At 48.3% G+C, this 20892-nt stretch overlaps 1 protein-coding gene across 1 annotated transcript in view; it reads right to left on the bottom strand.

The window, feature by feature from the left end:
- Window positions 1–20892, bottom strand: part of FANCI (FA complementation group I) — a 111587-nt gene that overhangs the window by 18689 nt on the left and 72006 nt on the right. Inside the window, exons 25-29 of the mRNA XM_040414155.1 lie at window positions 20480–20646; window positions 14904–14977; window positions 14682–14798; window positions 14436–14487; window positions 12554–12681 (exon numbers count right to left, since the gene is read on the bottom strand). Of these exons, the coding sequence (XP_040270089.1) occupies window positions 12554–12681; window positions 14436–14487; window positions 14682–14798; window positions 14904–14977; window positions 20480–20646 (538 nt within the window). The remainder of the gene's footprint in view (window positions 1–12553; window positions 12682–14435; window positions 14488–14681; window positions 14799–14903; window positions 14978–20479; window positions 20647–20892) is intronic.

Here is a 20892-nt window from a genome sequence, read left to right as displayed (position 1 = left end):
CCAGCGACTGCACCATGGACCGGGACAGGCTGGCTAGGTCGCCTATGGCCTGGTACAGTGAGGCGGCCCAATCAGGAGGGACCGCCACCGCAGGGGGGGTCAGGGCATCAGGAGGGGGCATGGGAGCAGCGCACTGCGCACAGAGCGAGTTAGGTTGCGGGGGGGAAAGCTTTACTGCACTTAGAGCAAGCATAAAAAGTAGGTACCCCAATAGGCACCCGGGCTTTAGGGTCCGTACTAGCAGAGGACATGATGGCAAAAAGAAAAGAATTGTATAGCCAGAGAGGCTATCCTACCAGGCCGCAGGTACTGTGCCCCGCGATGCAGAAGAAGCAGCGAAGAAGATGCAGGAACAAGCAGAAAGGCGATCAGGCTTTGGCTGCAAAATGGAGAATCTTCTCCCTCAGCTTCAGCTTACAGAAGAGACCGCCCCTAGAAGAAAACCGCAGCGACAGGAGCAGGCAAGGAGGTCCCTCCCAGAGTGAAGAGGGGTCGGGCCGGAGCAAGGGAAGAAGGTCGCGACCTAGCGGGCCGAAAAGCTGAGGGCTAAAGTAGAAAAGACGGCCGGACTTGAACCTTGTCGCGGACCGGAAGCCTCGGCGACCAGACCGGAGCTCTGGCAGCCTCACAAGTAAATGGGGGGAGGGAGGGAGAGAAGCACTTCTCCCTCAGCCTCAAATAAGAGGGCCCAGCAGGGAGAATTAAACCCTGGGATAGAGGGACGAAGGCCTATACTTCGCCTGTCTCAGAGCTTCTCCCTCAAAGAAAATACCCTCTGCCCCCCTAGTCTAATAGTGTACCCCAGTAAGGCTCCCTATAAGGGAGAAACTGCAGAGCCGGGGGAAGGGGGGGATGCAGAGCCTATAGCGCCCCTGAGAAGCGGCCCCCAGAAGTGGGACTTGTCCCAGCTGGATGATGGCTCCCTTGGGATGAAACAGACGCCCTGGCCAAGGAACCAGAAGATCAGTGGTTCAGAGAGGGGAGAGGGGAGAACCAATACTCGACACAGAACCAGCAGACTCGACACAGAGCCCGTGGGAAATGCTTGCAATCCACTGCGGCGGTAGTAATGGGGACCCGGTGACCAGCGGTACTAAATTACATGCGCCCGCAGAGGGTGCAACTAAAGTGGGAGCCCACGATGTAGCACCCCCTGCAGCAGGAGAAAAACCTGCATAAAGAGAAAAAGAGAGAAAAAATAAAACAACAAAATAGCAGCAAGACCTGCAGGAAAAAAGCAGGTCGTGTCTGCCTCCTAAAGACTAAAAACTGGTTTGCTCCTGCATCTGCAGTGGGTATAGCCCAGATAGGAGGAGCCAACACTTTTTTCATCTAGTGTCAGCCTCCTAGTGGCAGCTGGGCATATACCCATGGTGCTGTGTCCCCCAAGAGAAAGTTCATATTACATGACAGCAAGCAGAAATCTGAAAGAATATCTGTCAGTGAGATGGACTCTATCTAATCAGACATACTGCCTGGTAAGGTTGATCCTGCTAATTAAAATGATACCTGTCTTCATTAGTTACAGTGTTCCAGTGGGAAAAAATGTAAATTCTTTGTGTTAATGGGGACTTCAATGCACTCTGGCGAAGGGTTGCACCTCAGCTTTCCAGTGCTGGCTACATCCCGAGGTGCCCTGAAGCCCTGATTTGCATAAATAATAAAAGAATTATTTTAATCAGCAGGGTCAACCATAATAAGCAGTATGCCTAGTTTAACCCTTTCTACCCCGGAGTTTTTTTGACTTTGCATTTTTGTTTTTTGCTCCCTGCCTTACCAGGGCCATAACTTTTTTATTCACATAGCCGTATGAGGGCTTATTTTTTTGATGGACAAGTTGTACTTTCCAACGCCACCATTTAATATTGCATAGAATGTAGTGGAAAATGGGAAAAAAAAATCCAAAGATGGTGGAATTGGAAAAAACAAACGCAATTTTGCAACAGTTTTACGTTTTTCTTTGGTTTTTTACAACGATCGTAATGTGGTAAAACTGACTTCAGTCTCCAGGTCAGTACGAATCCGGTTATACCACATATGTATACTTTTCCTTGAGTTTTGATGCTGAAAAATAAACTAAAAAAAACTAGAACAAATATATTTTATTTTATTTTTTTTGCTGTCATTTTCTGACCCCCTATAACTTTTTTGTAGTTATGTGTGCGGAGCTGTATGAGGACTCATTTTTTTCAGGACGATCTGTACTTTTCATCAATACCATTCTGGGGTGTGTACAACTATTTGATCACTTTTTATTAGATTTTATTGTGGGAGAAAAAGCGAACAGAAAAATGGCTAATTGGCCATTTTGACCCTTTATTTAGTTTCACCTTTTTCTGTATAGGATCAATTCTTTTATATTTTAATAGTACGGGTGTTTTTGCACGTTTTCTGCGATACCCATGATGTGTGTTTTTAAAAAAAAAAAAAAGTGTCATTTTGGGTAAAGGGGGGTGATTTGAATTTTTATATTTTTTTAATTTGTAAAAAATCATTAGATAATTTGCATAAAAATAAAAACGCAGCCATCTCTGCAGCTGTTTAGCATACAGAAAAACTGAAAAGAATGGCGTGGTATTAAACAGGCAGGATGTGCTCAAACCCATATGCAGTTGTGCATATATATATACAGGGGAGCAAATCCTGCACTTGTGGCCCGTTGCTCATCGCGATCCCCAGCAAAAATGCATACAGTGGAGGATGCCCGCAGCGAACCACAAGTACCACAATAGACATCCTACATAAGATAGCAATTATGTGGATGTGATAATCAATATAACAATATAATAGCAAAAACACTCTGCGGTCTTACTAAACCCTCAAACTGATTTTAAAATTGAGAGATTAGCCAACATGTCCTACGGTCCCACATCCACATAATTGCTATCTTATGTAGGATGTCTATTGTGGTACTTGTGGTTCGCTGCGCGCATCCTCCACTGTATGCATTTTTGCTGGGGATCGCCATGAGCAACGGGCCACAAGTGCAGGATTTGCTCCCCTGTATATATATGCACAACTGCATGTGGGTTTGAGCACATCCTGCCTGTTGAACACCACGCTATTCTTGTTAGTTTGCTTGTATATGGAGGTGTATAAACTCCAATTCAAATGTGCCCGTTTTCCATCCACAGGCTACATGTAGGTGCACCTGCGAGGCCTGGGCCATATCAGCCAGTCTTGAGTGGGACTCACAGACTCCTCCCTCCTCCCATTGCTAGCATGGCTACATGCTGGAGGCAAGGCCGTTTCTTGGACCGGGCGGGCCGGGGGGCCGCCCGGGGCGCTGTCAGAAGGGGGGCGCCGACAGGGCACAGCAGATGAGCGCTGCGCTTCCATCGTGGAAGCGCTCACTCATCTCTATAGTCATATGCGGCAGGGGAGGGAAAGGTGTGTCCCCTCCCTGTTCCTCTGATAGGCTGCCAGCACTAGGCCGGCAGCCTATCAAAGGCCGCCTTAGCCAGCGAGGGACACAGGCCGGAAGAGGCCTGCATCGCATCCTGGAGAAGGTAAGTATAAGTTGTTGTTATATATATATATATATTTATATATATATATATATATATGTACAAATTACAATACTGGCACATAAGGGGGGCTACTGGCACAGACATAAGGGGGACTACTGGCACAGACATAAGGGGGACTACTGGCACAGACATAAGGGGGACTACTGGCACAGACATAAGGGGGACTACTGGCACAGACATAAGGGGGGCTACTGGCACATAAGGGGGGCTACTGGCACATAAGGGGGGCTACTGGCACATAAGGGGGGCTACTGGCACATAAGGGGGGCTACTGGCACATAAGGGGGCTACTGGCACATGATAGGGGGCTACTGGCAAATGATAGGGGGCTACTGGCACATGATAGGGGGGCACTCTGGCTACTGGCACATGGTGGGGGGGCTCTTATTACTGGCACATGATTGGGGGCATCTATGAGGGCTCTAATTACTGGCAAATGATTGGGGGCATCTGTAGGGGAACATCTTACTGGCACATTATTGGGTGGCACTATAGGGGCATCTACTGAGGCTAAAAAGAAGGGGTATTTTATATGGGGGGCTCTGTATAGGGGCATTTTATACTGAAACACATTAGTGGGTACTATGGGGAAGGGGGGAGAGGAGCACTATGGGGTCATCTACGGGGGCACTGAGAAGGGCTATGTTATATTGGCACATTATGGGAACATTAGCTCAACTGGGGGCATTACAAGGGGGTATGTTTTGCACATTATAAGGAGAATTATTTCTACTGGGGGGGCATTATGGTGGGCTTTATTACTCCCCCATGGTATGACCCCCTAGTAGCAGCACCAGCCTCTCCCTGCTCTGCTATCCCTCTGCCCTTTCTCCAAATCCTTATTATGAAATCTTTCTCATTAAAATAAAGCACAACATCAGCTTTGCCGAGCCCCCGGCCAAAGTGTTGAAGTGGCGTCCGAGATCCCCAAGGGCCAAGCCAAGTAATTGTAAGTTTTCATGTGGAGTATGTTTATGTTATACACATATAGCCTACACTGTGCCACACAATATAAATATACAGTATACCTCTACACTGTGCCACACAATATACAGTATACCTCTACACTGTGTAGGGGTTATACTGTTTATTGTACAGCATAGCACAGAGGTTATATTGTCTGGCATGGTTTAACCTCCATACATTTTATGTACAGTATACAGTAATCCGCCTTGCCATCTATGCTTTGAATCTGGTTTTATATGTTACTTGGTTTTTCTATATTTACTTGCGTGTGCTAGTGGAGACCTGCTGTGATTGGGTTTGTTAGTTATTAAATGCTAACATGACAGTTTTTGGGTTTTGCACATTATTGATGATTGTATTTCATGACTACTCTTCTAAGGCTATTGCCTTCCTTTACACTGCAGTTCTCCTGTACTACTCTGCCTGCGACTTTTAGCAGTTTAAGCAGTAATTTATGATTTGCTGGCTGGAGGTAACTAGTGAGTTGTCTGAGTCTGACCTCACGCTCCTGTAATTCGCCCACTGGCCCCTGGTATTGCCCACATGGCTCAGGTAGGTGAGTTTTAGGACCCGAGCTACTTGAGAAACCTTGGCGCGGTGCTCGGGCTCAGACATATCCTACACCGTAAGACATGTTGGCTAATCTCTCAATTTCAAAATCAGTTTGAGGGTTTAGTAAGACCGCAGAGTGCACCTGTTTTTGCTATTATATTGTTATATTAGCATACAGACAAAAAGGAAGGTATCATTTTAATCAGCATGATGAGCCCTACTAGGCAGTCTGGTTTAATAGGGTTGATCATGCTGGCAGAGCCTCTTTTTTATAAGGTTCATTGTGCTGACAGGAACTTGTTAAAAAAAAAAAATGCATCTATATATAATAAAACGAGATTTTTGTATAACTTACCAGTAAAATCTCTTTCTCGCTCTTTCCTTGGGGGACACAGAAGACCTTGGGTATAGCTCATCTCCATAGGAGGCGTGACACTAAGTGAAAACTGTTAAGCCCCCCCTCCACAGCTATACCCTCAGCCTGGAGAGAGAGGCTGCCAGTTGCGTGTCCAAGTAGTGAGAAAAGGCAAAGTCCAACAAGGAACCAACAAGCCAACTACCCAACGGGTAACAAAAAAACTCGGAAACCGTGTAGAAAAAAACAATGAATGGGTGGGTGCTGTGTCCCCCAAGGAAAGAGCGAGAAAGAGATTTTACTGGTAAGTTATACAAAAATCTCGTTTTCTCGCCCAGTTTCCTTGGGGGACACAGAAGACCTTGGGACGTTCAAAAGCAGTCCAAAAGGGGAGGGACCACAGCTCCAAGGCGAAGCACCCGAAGGCATCAAGGAACCGCCGCCTGCAGACCCAGGCGGGCCAAGGCAGCATCTGCCAAAGCCAGAGTATGCACCCTGTAGAACTCGGTAAGGCGTGCAAGGAAGACCTGTGGCCGCCTTGCCCAAATGCATGGCCGAAGCCCAATGCCTCCGGCCCAGGAGGCACCGATCGCTCTCGGTGACAGCAAGGCAGAATCCTGCCCTCGGTGCGGTAACCTCAACAATAGCCAATCTGATAACGCGGAGGAAAAAACACCCTGGAGTCCGTTAACCCTAAGCGCGGGCCTCCAGGAAACCCAAGAGACCGAACGTCGACAAGAGTCGGAGATCTCCAAGTAAAAACGTCCAGGCCCAAACAACGTCCAAATCGGTGACGTGTTGAAGCGAAAGGCAAACACCACCTTCAGAAGGAAGGAAGAAACGGGATGTAGAACAGCCCTGTCCTGGGAAAGACAGAAGGCTCAGACAAAAAAAGGGGGCCATTCAGGCACCCGTCAGAGACACGACTGATACGGAAACACAACCGTACAGGACAGCCGGGGTAGAGAGAACTTCTGTAACGGCTCCAAGGACAAGATTGGAGCGCCGAGAGCTCAGTATGTAGTTCCCAGGGCGGTACCGAAGGACAATACAGAGGAACCAAAGAGCCACTTCGAGTAAGAAGGTCTTGACAGGCCCAGAGGGCCGGGGAACGCTGGAAGAGGAAGAACAGCGCCGACACTTGACACCTCAAGAAAGGAATCCCAGTCCCAGGCCGGACTGGAAAAAAAGACAGAACCATGGGGAGAGAAAAGTCAGAGTGGGGAATGCACAGCTTCCCACAGAACCCCAGACAAAAAAAACATAAATCTTACGACAGATCCTGGACGAAACACAGCCAGGAGCGGACAGTAGCGAACCCGCTGGAGTCGCCTGGCAAGCGGGCGAAAAACCCAATATGATCAGGCGCAGACCAGTAACACGGGCAGAAGGGTCGACAAAACTGGTCCCGTCGGCCCCCGAGCAACGTTGTCCCTATTCACCCGAGTGGGGGAGCAGAAGGACAGACGGAAAGGAACCAAAGGGTCCGCCCAGCATCCGCCAGATGCCAGGACAAGACAGGCTAAAGTCCATGCTGATGTAGCCATGTTCTACAGTCCCGGTGTGGGAGATCAAAGGACAATCTGGACCGAAAGGTAGTCCCCCCAAGTTACCGAGAAGGTAAGTCTACAGTAGGACCATTGACTTAGAATGGACCACGCAATCTGCTCTCAGTGGGAGGACAGAAACGCGGTAGCCTCGGTAAATAGGCACAGGTAATACAGCCAGTGTGAACAAGGGAGACAGTACGAGGCCAAAAGGAACACCGGAACCATCCACATGAACAACCATGCTCTCCCCAGAAGGGGAGGACAGTGAAGGAACAGCCTCTGAAGTCTGGCGGGGCAGAAGCCACATCGGAGTGATCTGTACCGAGCGGGAGCCAAACAGAGACGGCGAGATAATGGTAGTCGAGACAGAGGCCGGCATAACACCCTCCAACCGAAAGGAGGAGTGGGCAACAGGGAAGTCATAGGACAGCTCAAAAGCAGAACCCTGCTACACTGTGAGATGCCAGGTTCACCGCCTCGCAGAAGGCGAATACCCTGAAGAACCCAAGGCGGAAGTCCTCTGGATCTGGGTAATCGAGCACCCAAGAGAATTTGGGTGACCTTCCCGCACCTGGTAGCAGATCAGACTGAAGCGTAGAGGCGCCAAGAGGAAGGATTCATACCACACTGCATCCGAAGAGGAGGAAATTGCAGCAGGCAAGGGAACCGCAGTCCTGCCAGAGCCAACGAAGAATTCGAGGGGCGCTGCAGACAACAGCACTCTCGACCATGTGACCACTAGCGCAGGGAAATAATACCGCGGAAGGACGAATGGGCACGCATCTAGGAACCACGAACACTCCCTGGGATGAAGGGCCAACTAAATGAATGAGTACCACCCAGCTCCGTGCAGCAGAGAGCAAGTAGAGCCCGTCCGGGTCAGGTGGACAGAATGAACTCCTTAGAGACGAGTGCAAGGCTTGCGGCAAGCATCGTATCCCAAGAAAACAAAAGTTTGCCGCAGGAAGCAGGTGAGGCATACGTACGAGCAGCCCCGTAAGCAGTGAGAAGGCCAACCCACCTACAGGAGGAGAAGGCATACACAGCCCAAACAACGCACAAGAACGTCCGCTCACTGCAAAAAGGTTACTTCAGCGAAAGAAGGGGGCTCGCCACAGAGTGCCACAGCATGTACGGAATTGCAAGGTGGGTGCAACCTGAAAGGGAGTTATGCACAAGCCTAGTATAGCATGCGATGGAACGCAAGCAGTCCGCCCCGAAAGGGGGAATTGTACCTGGCAAACTGCAGTCCGCAAGAGTGCAAAGGCCGGTCCCAAAAGGGAGTAATGCCTAGGGCCGTACCTACTTCAGAGAAGCAGGACATACCCTATAATTCAGCATGAACGCAGGAGGTCCACCTAGTGAAAGGGGAACATGCACAGGGTTATCCTAGCATTAAGCGAGTGTGCAATAATACACCCAACACTGAACTTAGCGAGAGTGCAAGTACTCTGCCAATGAAGGGGGACATGTACAAGTCCAGCACAGCCATACAAGGACAGTCGTGAATCTCATGAGCATGACAAAATCTGCCCATGGAATGAGGGGTGGTCACGCACAAGGCCAGCACCGTATCCAATGGGAGTGCAAGCGTTCCACCCATGTTAGAGGGCCATTCTCATGGCCAGAATGTATCCGGTGAGAGTGTAGCATGCCGCCCAGAAAAAAGGGAGGGTAATGCACATGGCCAGCATCTCATCCAGGGAGAGTGCGAGCACCGCGCCATGTATGGGAGTCATACACATGGCCAGCAACGTACTGGTGAGAGACAAACACAGTCAGTGAGAATGTGTGTATGTCACCTGAGGAAGGAAGGAAGGCATGCCCATGGCTGGCAGCGAATCCAGCGAGAGTGCGTACACCGCCCACGGAAGAGGGGTCATGCATATGGCCGACAACGGGTCCAGCGAGAGTGCAAGCACCCCGCCATGTATGGGATACATGCACATGGCCAGCAACGTACCTGCGAAAAAACAACCACAGACAGAGGGATGTATGTATGCTGCCTGAGGGAAGGAGGCATACCCAAGGCCGGCAGCGAATCCAATGAGAGTGCAGAATACCGCCTATGGAAGGGGGTCATGCCTATGGCCGGCAGCGAAACCAGTGAGAGTGCAGCATAGTAACATAGTACATAAGTACATCATAGCACATCAGTGAGAGTGCAGCATTCCGCCTATGGAAGGGGGTCGTGCACAAGCCAGTACCGTATCCGGTGAGAGTGCAGTATTCCGCCTAAAAAGGGGGGGTCATGCACATGATCGGCAACAGATCCAGTGAGAGTGTAGCGTTCCGCCTAGAGAAGGGGGTCACGCACATGGCCGACAGCGAATCCAGTGAGAGCGCTGCGTTCCGCCCATGGAAGGGGGTCACGCACATGGCCGGCAGTGAATCCAGTGAGAGTGCAGCGTTCCGCCTAGAGAAGGGGGTCACGCACATGGCCGGCAGTGAATCCAGCGAGAGTGCAGCGTTCCGCCTAGAGAAGGGGGTCACGCACATGGCCGGCAGTGAATCCAGTGAGAGTGCTGCGTTCCGCCCATGGAAGGGGGTCATGCACATGGCCAGCACCGTATCCGATGAAGGTGCAGTATTCCGCCTAAAAGGGGGCCATGCACATGGCCAGCCGGCAGCCAGGGAGAGTGCAGTATCCCGCCTAGGGGGGGGATGCACATGGCAGGCACCATAACTGGAGAGATGATGAATGCAGCCTACGGAAGGGGCGCATGCACTTGGCCAGCGCCGTATCCTGGAAGAGGGCAAGAAAACCGCCTAAAAAGGGGGAAATGCCCTAACAGCGACGCAGGCTGGGAGCGCAACACCATGCCGCGTGTGGAAAGAGGGTATGCAGACATGCAGCACCTGAGGCTGCAGCGTCCTGCGCAGCCCACAAGAAATCTGTTAATATTATATATATATATATAATTTCTTTTTTTTTTTTAAAACACAGCCTCTCTGAGGCTAAAGGGGGTCACCATATAGGGGCACAGATTATCAGGAAAAAGGGGGGCCAACCATACAGGTCCATTGGGAGCCGGCCTGTACCCAAAGGGTTAACAGGGATCCGGCCTTGAGGGCGGCGCTGCGATCCCCTGGGGGCGGAGGAACCTCCCGGCGGGAAGAATTTGCGCCTGGAGAAGTTCCCGCCCCCTCCACCAGAGGCCGGAATTTTGCGGCCTAGCAGGCCGTGAAGCCGAGGACTAAATTTGCGGCGCCCGGCATGTACCGCCGGGACCTGTGGCGGAGTGGCGCATCAAACCGGCCGTGGGTGCCCACCCCGCGGCCCGGTCAGAATTGCGGCCCAGCAGGCCGAAGCCTGGGCCAAAATTTGCGGAGCCCCACCGACCGGCACCGACGGTCGGCCGGGGCCTGCTGGGGCATATAAGTCAAGCCCAAAGCCGGCCGCGGGAGCCCACCCCGCCGGCCGGAAGAGTCAGGGGCCCGGAATGGCGGCTTGCCGGCCGCGGGAGCCCACCCCGCCGCCGGAAGAGTCAGGGACCCGGAATGGCGGCCTAGCAGGCCGCGGAGCCTGGGATAAGATTTTTGCGGCGCCCGGCCGCACCGGAATACCAATGCCGGCCGGAGGCGAGGCCTTACTCCACAGAGTCCCCCCCGTCAGGAGCGGACCTCAGGCCTTGGGTTCACCGCCTCTGCAACACTCCGGTAAGGAGATGATGGGGGGGGGGGGGGGGGATGGACCCAGAGACCAGGTGCCCGTGCTGAGGGGAGACAGCCACTGGCTGCATGTCCTATGGAGCCAGGCAGGGGGGGAAGGCAGAAGCAGATTGCCGCTCTGCGGCACCCCAGGGGCCAGCGTAGATCCGGCAGGGGACCAGAGGCCCAGTATGGGGGTCAGGCACGCAGGAGACCAGGGTGGGGAGGTGGGGGACGTAGGGCTGGAGAAGCCAATCTCTCACCATAGCCGTCTTCACCCTCGGTCCATTCCAGCAGGGTCGCCCCTTCAGCTACTGGCACCGTAGTGGCAGGACGCTGGAAGAGGGACTTGGCGTGCGGGCGACCCTTGCGCTGGCGGGATGTAGGGGAGCTGGGCTGCCCTGATCCACCTTGCCTTCTGTGGGGGAGGCAGCAGTGCGGGTGACCGGCACTGGCGCAGCTCAACCCCGGGAGAAACAGAGAGGTCTAGTGCGTCTCTGTTGTCCCTGATGATCTGGAACAAAAAGAAAAGAAAAAAGTAAAAATCAAAAATTTAAACAAGGAGAAAACAGCCCTGCAGAGCAGGGAGTGTCTTGCCTTCTTGGACACTAAGCAAAAAACTGGCAGTCTCTCTCTCCAGGCTGAGGGTATAGCTGTGGAGGAGGGGCTTAACAGCTTTCACTTAGTGTCACGCCTCCTATGGAGATGAGCTATACCCAAGGTCTTCTGTGTCCCCCAAGGAAACTGGGCGAGAAATACAATTTATTTGCTGAAACCGGCTACCCCTGTAAGTTTCTTTTTTGCCAAGCAACTTCATTCTAAGCATAAATTTAGAGTTATATAATAGAAAAATGGCGGCACATCAGGGAGCATGATTAGTCATTTAACAAAGTGATGCTACAGTGAATTCAAACATGGCAGAAAAAAATGCATGCCCTCAAATCCACAGCACAAAAATCCACTACTTGTGAACGGGGATTTGAAAGCTGAATTAATTAGTACAGCTCTGTAATTTGTTGCATATTTTTGGTGCACAATCCACACTAAGGGTACTTTCACAGTTGCGTTTTTCTTTTCCGGCATAGAGTTCCGTCCTAGGGGATCAATACCGGAAAAGAACTGATCAGTTTTATCCCCATGCATTCTGAATGGAGAGTAATCTGTTCAGCATGCATCAGGATGTCTTCAGTTCAGTCTTTTTGACTTTTCAGGACGGAGATAATACCGCAGCATGCTACGGTTTTATCTCTGTCCAGAATTCCGGAACACTTGTATTCATTTACATTGAAATGTATTAGTGCCGGATTCAGCATTAAAAATACTGCAATGCCGGATCCGTCTTTCCGGTCTGGGCATGCGCAGACCTTTAAAAATGTGAAAGAGAATTAGAAACGGATCAGTTTGTCTATATGACAAACGAACAGACGGATCCGTTCTTGCAATGCATTTGTGAGACAGATCTGCATCAGGCAGTTCCAGCGACTGAACTGCTTGCCGGATCACTCTGCCGCAAGTGTGAAAGTACCCTAAAAATCCAATCCAATCTCCTCGTGGGAATGTGACCGTTCACATAGCTGATTCAACAAAATCATTTACCAAACATAGACAATCTAACTGAATATGTATGACTTGTAGTCTGGGACAGCCACCAGCATTACTTCCCCAGTATCTATGATTCTCTGGCCCTGCTTGCCTGGTTCACGAATGTAATGCAACAATATTTGATCTGTCTCTGTCAGTCATGGCCCCCACAGCATGGACAAGCTGGTCTCATCCCTACCCATATCTCACACATACATTTAGCTGCAGTCAACCTAAAGTATCAACCTCTATTAAAAATACAGAAATGCTATTTTGTTGCTAATGAAATATCCAAGCTGAAGACATCAGAAGATATGGCCGTGCAGCTTACGTTTGTAGAAATCTGATGTTACGCAGTACAATCCTACCTGATCAATATCTCCAAGGTGTCCGTGGATGTCCTGAGAGAGCTCACGAAGCAGACTTACTGGGCTCTTGTATAAGGAATGCATACTGAAGAGAAGTGTCAAGATTCCTTTACAGAACTGGACATCCTCTGTGAAAGACACATCAATGTCTGAATATGATGGACACACACCATGGATGATGCACTGATATAAAGAGAGGACGAGACCAGTAGAAAACAAACTGGCAGGACTACATGGACTGATATACAGCATGCTGTGCATTGCAATCTCACATCCTGTTGGCCCTTACACAGAAAAATGCATCAGATTAGTCTGGAAGCAGGGAAGATAATGAAGATAGGCCATTGATATCAAAACCCCAGACAATTCCTTTAAGCTGTTCACCGACAGCAAGTAGAGATATTAAAAATGTTGGGGAATTGAAATAGAAAATATATTACAATGAAAGATACATTATGATTATGCAGTAAAGATTTATATACATAAAAACCAGACACCTCAGAAAGAAAGGCGTTATAAAATCCTCTGTGATTATATAAAAAAAAAAATATCTGAATCATTTTTATTGATTAGCAATAAAGTTATTAACAAAATAAAGATTTGTATACAATAACAAGATCCTGTCAGTCTATCCATCAAGTTCCCAACAATATAATGGACCCATCTCTATAGTAACAACGAGTCGGCGTAATATAAGTTACATAGACAGAAACTTGATATTATAAAGATAAAGGACGTTACAAAAATAATGCAAAAAAAAAAAGAACACTACTTAAGATCCTAACAACCCCCCCCCCCCTTGCTTGATCCTGCAGAGAGATAATTACATCATTTTTATTTTTTAATAATATCTCAAAAAGGCCATTTCAGTAAGAACTGATACTAAAGTGAGTATGCGACCTTCCCCAGTGGACCGCTTGTGTTAAGGTAAGCGGCCCAGTAGGGATAGTTGCCCTCTTATGCAATCTCTTGTAAGTGCTAATGAATCCTCTGTGATTATTAAAGAAAATTACCATATTTTTCGATTTATAAGACGCACTTGATAAAAAGACGCACCTAGGTTTTTGTGGAGGAAATTAAGAAAATAAAATATTTTGAACCAAATTGTGTGCTTTTGGTGGGTTTTGAACTAATGGGAGGTCTGTGGGTGGCGCACTGTTATGGGGGATCTGTGGAGGACACTGTTATGGGGGATCTGTGGAGGACACTGTTATGGGGGATCTGTGGAGGACACTGTTATGGGGGATCTGTGGAGGACACTGTTATGGGGGATCTGTGGAGGACACTGTTATGGGGGATCTGTGGAGGACACTGTTATGGGGGATCTGTGGAGGACACTGTTATGGGGGATCTGTGGAGGACACTGTTATGGGGGATCTGTGGAGGACACTGTTATGGGGGATCTGTGGAGGACACTGTTATGGGGGATCTGTGGAGGACACTGTTAAGGGGGATCTGTGGAGGACACTGTTATGGGGGATCTGTGGAAGACAGTGTTATAGGGGGATCTGTGGAGGACACTTATTGGAGGATCTGTGGATGACTCTGTTATGGGGGGGATCTGACCCCATTACATTGGGCCCCAGTTATAGCAGCCCAGCCATCACATATAAAGTGTATGCAGCAGCCCCTAGCAGTGCTGCTTTGCTAAAATAGCAGTAATCGCTTATCTGCAGTACTCACTATGTACGCAGCGGGCAGGCCGGCAGCGCACGTCACTCACTTAGTCACACTCCGGCCCCGCCCACTTCATTAATTTATACAACTCCTTGGGGGCTGTTACACCCGACTTATTCACCCTATGAGCCCCTCTCTTTTGTGTTTGCTTTTTTTGCACTAACCAAAAAGGTATTTTGCTTTTATCATATGAACCCATTCTTACCTAGCTCGGTGTCTTTACAGATCTTCACCGTCCATGACAGAATCTGTACAAACTGCAACACAGCCACAATTTCTATATTAAATTCATACGAAGCAGTGTTTTTGCATGTTCAACAACTAGATTTTGCTGCAGATTTGCAGAGGATTACACTCTTTGCATTGCAAAAATTGCCAAAATCCCACAGAAAATCCACAAAAATGTGCCACATCTGAATTTGACCTATCTGTTCATTGCATACAAACTGACCTGCTGAGAAGAGGTGTCCAAGAACCTATATAATGTAGACAGGATACTGACTAGCATCACAGCTTCCTTGCTGTTAAAGTCATCTTCTCCAGAGCTCAGTTGGTTTGTAAGGGATCTCTGTAAAGAAAGATTACAGATCTGTTTACAGGTACATGGACCTTCCTCAGGACCCTAAATTACACCACAAGACACATGAACAGTAGACAGGCATTGAGAACTTACCTGAAACTGTGTAATCAGCAAAGATGTTTTTTCCAAGACGTTTACTGCACCAGCATCCCCCTCATCTTCATCATCTACAAAAGTACAGTCTTCAAAAAGTTAGTTCAAAGGCTTGCCAATTGTGATATGCAGGCTGAAAATAGATCTGAACATTTGAAAGATGGCAGCTCGATATCACAAGCATAATATAAATCTATGTCAGATTATCCTTTACTAATAACTCGATGCAGTTTAACAGAGTGTCTGTCAGCAGTTTTGACCATGTTAAACTGCTGACAACACTAGGGGCTGGGAAAACAGTACAAACATTTTGTGGAGCTTTTAATTATCAGGAGTAAGGGTATTTTCACACTAGCGTTTTTCTTTTCCGGTATAGAGTTCCGTCCTAGGGGCTCAATACCAGAAAAAAAACTGATCAGTTTAATCCTAATGCATTCTGAATGGAGAGCAATCCGTTCAGGATAGATCAGTTCAGTCCCTCTTACGGTATTTGGACGGAGAAAATACTGCAGCATGCTGCGGTATTTTTCCGTCCAAAATTCCGAAACACTTGCCGGAATGCCGGATATTAATTTCTATTGAAATGTATTAGTGCCGGATCCGGCATTAAAATTGCCGCATTGACGGATCTGGTCTTCCGATCTGCGCCGACCTTAAAAAAAGCACAACAAATAAATACCGGATTTGTTTTTCCGGATGGCACCGGAGAGACGGATCCGGTGTTTCAATGCATTTGTTAGACGGATCCGCATCCAGATCCGTCTACAAATGCAATCCGTTTGCACACGGATTTCCGGATCCGACAGGCACTTTCGGCCGGATCTTCACAACGCAAGTGTGAAATTATCCTAATAGCAATATGACATTTTATTCTGCCAGATAACTGCCATTCAGTGCAGAGGGGAGGGGCTGTGACACACTCCCTTTAAGCAAATAATATTGCTGCATCCATAGGTTAGAAAGAGAATGTGAACACGGTGGATGGCACACCTTTAACACAACTTTTATAGGGCTCCAATCAAATCAGCCTGCTAATAATGTTAACATTTAATATGCGTATTGAATATGCCCTCTTGTATTACAGAATCGCATAAACACTACTGTGAACAGCGGGTACAATAAACAGGTTAGAATGGCACAACCAAGGGCACTTTTCAGAAGCCAAACATACAAGGGAAACACTGGGTAAGCTCTCATTAAAGCCATGGCTTATACACGTATATCTGTCTCCTAACAGCCAGGGATTTAAGGAGGAGACCCCGGACCACTACTGAGGTGTGTGTGTGAGGATATAACTTTATCAAGTGCTGAAGTGCTGCATTTGAGAACCCCAGAATGTATGTTGCTGAACACATCTGGGATACCTTGTACATAAATCCCTAAACTGAGCTATGACAACCTAAACTAATTTAGACTGCTAGCTGCATGAGAATACCTTAGTTTAAAACAAAAGTTTGGAACCCCACTAAGGTGTCTGGCTGCCTTTTATCTGATGTGTAACATAAGGCTGGGGTCGCACACGGTTTTGCACCATTTTTTGTAGGCCATTTTAGCAGCATTTCTTATCAAAATGCTGTGGCCAATGTTACTTTAAAGTTCATAGCGATTTATTTTTTTTCCCTCAAAACACAGCATCAGTGCTCTAGACTAAAAAAAATACCTAGTAGCCATTGGCTCCTGAACTGAAAAATTTAGGAGCCAAATCCAATTTTTAGTCGCCAAATCGAAACTGAATCAAAATTTTGGTATCGTGACAACGCTACGCCGATCAGATCGGCGTAGGGTTGTTTTGAAACCAAAATTTTGATTCGCTTTCGTCCCCATAAAAAAGTATTGCGATACTCAATACCGCACAAAAAAAAAAAAAAAACACCAAAAAAAGCTGCATGCATTTTATGAAACATTCGGCCCATAATAGAACAGTCCTATGCTATTTTTTGGGGTGGCAAGGTGACAAAAAAATGGCGAATGCTCACCGCATAGGAGATATTTTTTAATAATTTAATAGTTTGGACAGCGCTATGTAATATGTTTATTTATTTATTGTTTATATATTTTATATGTAAAATTGGGAAAGGGGGATTTAAACTTAATATTTTAGAGTACTTTCACACTAGCTTTTTTCATTTCCGGCATAGAGTTCCGTCACAGGGGCTCTATACCAGAAGAGAACTGATCAGGCATATCCCCATGCATTCTGAATGGAGAGTAATCCGTTCAGGATGCATCAGGATGTCTTCAGTTCAGTCATTTTGACTGATCAGGCAAAAGATAAAACCGCAGCATGCTACGGTTTTATCTCCGGCGAAAAAAAACTGAAGATTTGCCTGAATGCCGGATCCAGCATTTTTCCCCATAGGAATGTATTAGTGCCAGATCCGGCATTCAAAATACCGGAATGCACCCGCACTAAATCCGGACCCATTCACTTCTATGGGGCTGTGCACATGAGCGGTGATTTTCACACATCACTTGTGCGTTGCGTGAAAATCGCAGCATGCTCTGTTATGCGTTTTTCACGCAACGCAGGCCCCATAGAAGTTAATGGGGCTGCGTGAAAATCGCAAGCAAGTGCAGATGTGGTGCGATTTTCACGCATGGTTGCTAGGATGAAAGTCTCTTCACTGTGTTATTTTCCCTTATAACATGGTTATAAGGGAAAATAATAGCATTCTGAATACAGAATGCATAGTAGAAGGTCAATAAAATAAACATTGGTGGCGCAGTGCGCCCCCCCAACACTCCAGTATAATAAACATTGGTGGCGCAGTGCGCCCCCCCAATATAATAAACATTGGTGGCGCAGTGCGCCCCCCCGTCACCCCAGTATAATAAACATTGGTGGCGCAGTGCGCCCCCCCCCCCCCAATATAATAAACATTGGTGGTGCAGTGTGCCCCCCCCCCCAATATAATAAACATTGGTGGCGCAGTGTGCCCCCCCCCCAATATAATAAACATTGGTGGCGCAGTGTGCCCCCCCAATATAATAAACATTGGTGGCGCAGTGTGCCCCCCCCCCCCCCAATATAATAAACATTGGTGGCGCAGTGCGCCCCCCCCATCACCCCAGTATAATAAACATTGGTGGCGCAGTGCGCCCCCCCCCCCCCCAATATAATAAACATTGGTGGCGCAGTGCGCCCCCCCCCCCATCACCCCAGTATAATAAACATTGGTGGCGCAGTGCGCCCCCCCCAATATAATAAACATTGGTGGCGCGGTGCGCCCCCCCTCAATATAATAAACATTGGTGGCGCAGTGCGCCCCCCCCCCCCCCCATCACCCCAGTATAATAAACATTGGTGGCGCAGTGCGCCCCCCCCCCATCACAATAAACATTGGTGGCGCAGTGCGCCCCCCCTCAATATAATAAACATTGGTGGCGCAGTGCGCCCCCCCCATCACCCCAGTATAATAAACATTGGTGGCGCAGTGCGGCCCCCCTCAATATAATAAACATTGGTGGTGCAGTGCGCCCCCCCCAATATAATAAACATTGGTGGCGCAGTGTGCCCCCCCCCAATATAATAAACATTGGTGGCGCAGTGCGCCCCCCCCCCCATCACCCCAGTATAATAAACATTGGTGGCGCAGTGCGCCCCCCCCCCAATATAATAAACATTGGTGGCGCAGTGCGCCCCCCCCCCATCACCCCAGTATAATAAACATTGGTGGCGCAGTGCGCCCCCCCAATATAATAAACATTGGTGGCGCAGTGCGCCCCCCCAATATAATAAACATTGGTGGCGCGGTGCGCCCCCCCAATATAATAAACATTGGTGGCGCGGTGCGCCCCCCCTCAATATAATAAACATTGGTGTCGCAGTGCGCCCCCCCCCCCCCCCCCATCACCCCAGTATAATAAACATTGGTGGCGCAGTGCGCCCCCCCCCATCACAATAAACATTGGTGGCGCAGTGCGCCCCCCCTCAATATAATAAACATTGGTGGCGCAGTGCGCCCCCCCATCACCCCAGTATAATAAACATTGGTGGCGCAGTGCGGCCCCCCTCAATATAATAAACATTGGTGGTGCAGTGCGCCCCCCCCCCCCCATCACCCCAGTATAATAAACATTGGTGGCGCAGTGCGCCCCCCCTCAATATAATAAACATTGGTGGCGCAGTACGCCCCCCCTCAATATAATAAACATTGGTGGCGTAGTGCGCCCCCCCTCAATATAATAAACATTGGTGGCGCAGAGCGCCCCCCCCTCAATATAATAAACATTGGTGGCGCAGTGCCAATGAGGGTTAAAAAATAAAAAAATTATTAACTCACCTCCTCCAATTGATCGTCTCCTGTTCTTTCTTCAGGACCTGTGGTGACATCACTGTGCTCATCACATGATACATCACCATGGTAATGGACCATGTGATGAGCTCAGTGACGTCACCACAGGTCCTGAAGAAAGAACAGGAGACCGGCAGCTACGCGATCAACTGGAGGAGGTGAGTTAATTTTTTAAATTATTTTTTAACCCTCATTGGCACTTCCCACTGTGCCACCAATGTTTATTATACTGGGGGGGGGGGCACTGTGCCAACGTTTCTTATACAAATACAGGAAGCGGGTGCTGGAATCAAATAGCCGGCACCCGACCTTTGTGACAGGGAGCTGCGATCAGCGAGAGTTAACCCCTCAGGTACCGCACCTGAAGGGTTAACTCAACTGCAGCTGATCGCAGCTCCCTGTCACAAAGGTCGGGTGTCGGCTATTTGATTCCAGCACCCGCCTTCTGTATTTGTATTACAGGTCAGTATTCTTCATTGGTGGCGCAGTGGCCACAGCCCCTCCCCTCCTCCTCCCGTCTCTTCTCATTGGCGGAGGCGGCGGCAGCAGCACAGGGGGAGGGAGAGACTCCTCCTGCGCTGCTGAGAATGATCATCTCCTGTGTCCCGCCACTGTATTGAGCAGAGCTGCGGCGGCGGGTCTAGTCGCAAATGGCGACAAGACTCAAAAGTCTTGTCGCCATTTGTAAATTCTAAGTTGCATTGGCGACCATTTTGGTCGCCATCTGGAGCCCTGAGCATGCTCTGGGTATGAGGCTATTTTTTGGCGTTTTTTCAATAGGCTTCTCTATAGGAAAGCAATAGGAAAAATGCCACAATTGTAACAAAAAAAAACAAACACCAAAAATGCTTTAAAAAAGACACCATGAAAAACTCTTGAAATTCATGGCTTTTTTTTTTTTTATAGTTTAAAACAAAAAAATGTATGTTCCTGAAAGAGTGGCCGCACAGTCATTCAGCCAACAGCTATTCTTCCTAGTTCCCACCATACACATGTAGACTCTGAGTTTTGAAAGGGCATAGTGGAACAAGCTACTGCCAGACCTCTGGAGACAGTAAATCTACCATAAGAACAAAATGATTGGGCATGTTAATATTTAACAGCCCAATCCCCTATTGCAGCAGACACTCCCCTACACATTAGATGATGATGAGCAGGCCAGTGAAAAATATTAAATTCTGCCAGCTTTCATCCTATGTGTATGGTAAGTTTGGACTTTATCTGCTTTAGTAGGACATGAGCAGCATTCAAGATTATCAAAGTTTTTGAAAAATACATTACCCAGTGCAGTAAGAAACTGTGAGATCTTTGTCTGATAATGTAGCTGGACAGTGTAAAATATTTGCACCAAGCACTCCAAACATAGCAAAGAGATGTTCTTTCCTTTGTCCTTTTTCCCAGAATCCTCAGCTGCACATGGTATTGAAGTATATCTCCACATTAACACCCTGTGTGGAGAGAGTTTTTATAATTGATCAGTTTATGGTGTTGACCTCTTGACCACTGTTAAAGGGTTATTCCATCCGAGCGATATGCCATCAGCGTCAGATAGGTGCGGGTAAGTTTGACCAGCACCGATCTGACATTGGTGGCATATCCTAGATCCTAGCTATAGTCCACCAATGTTCGAGACGGGTATAACGCTTTAACATTCATTTTAGATCTCTATATAGAAATCAGTTTCAAGTCATTAT

Source organism: Bufo bufo, chromosome 1, assembly GCF_905171765.1.
Source record: "Bufo bufo chromosome 1, aBufBuf1.1, whole genome shotgun sequence".
NCBI lineage: Eukaryota > Metazoa > Chordata > Amphibia > Anura > Bufonidae > Bufo > Bufo bufo.
This window is presented reverse-complemented; position numbering and strand designations above follow the sequence as displayed.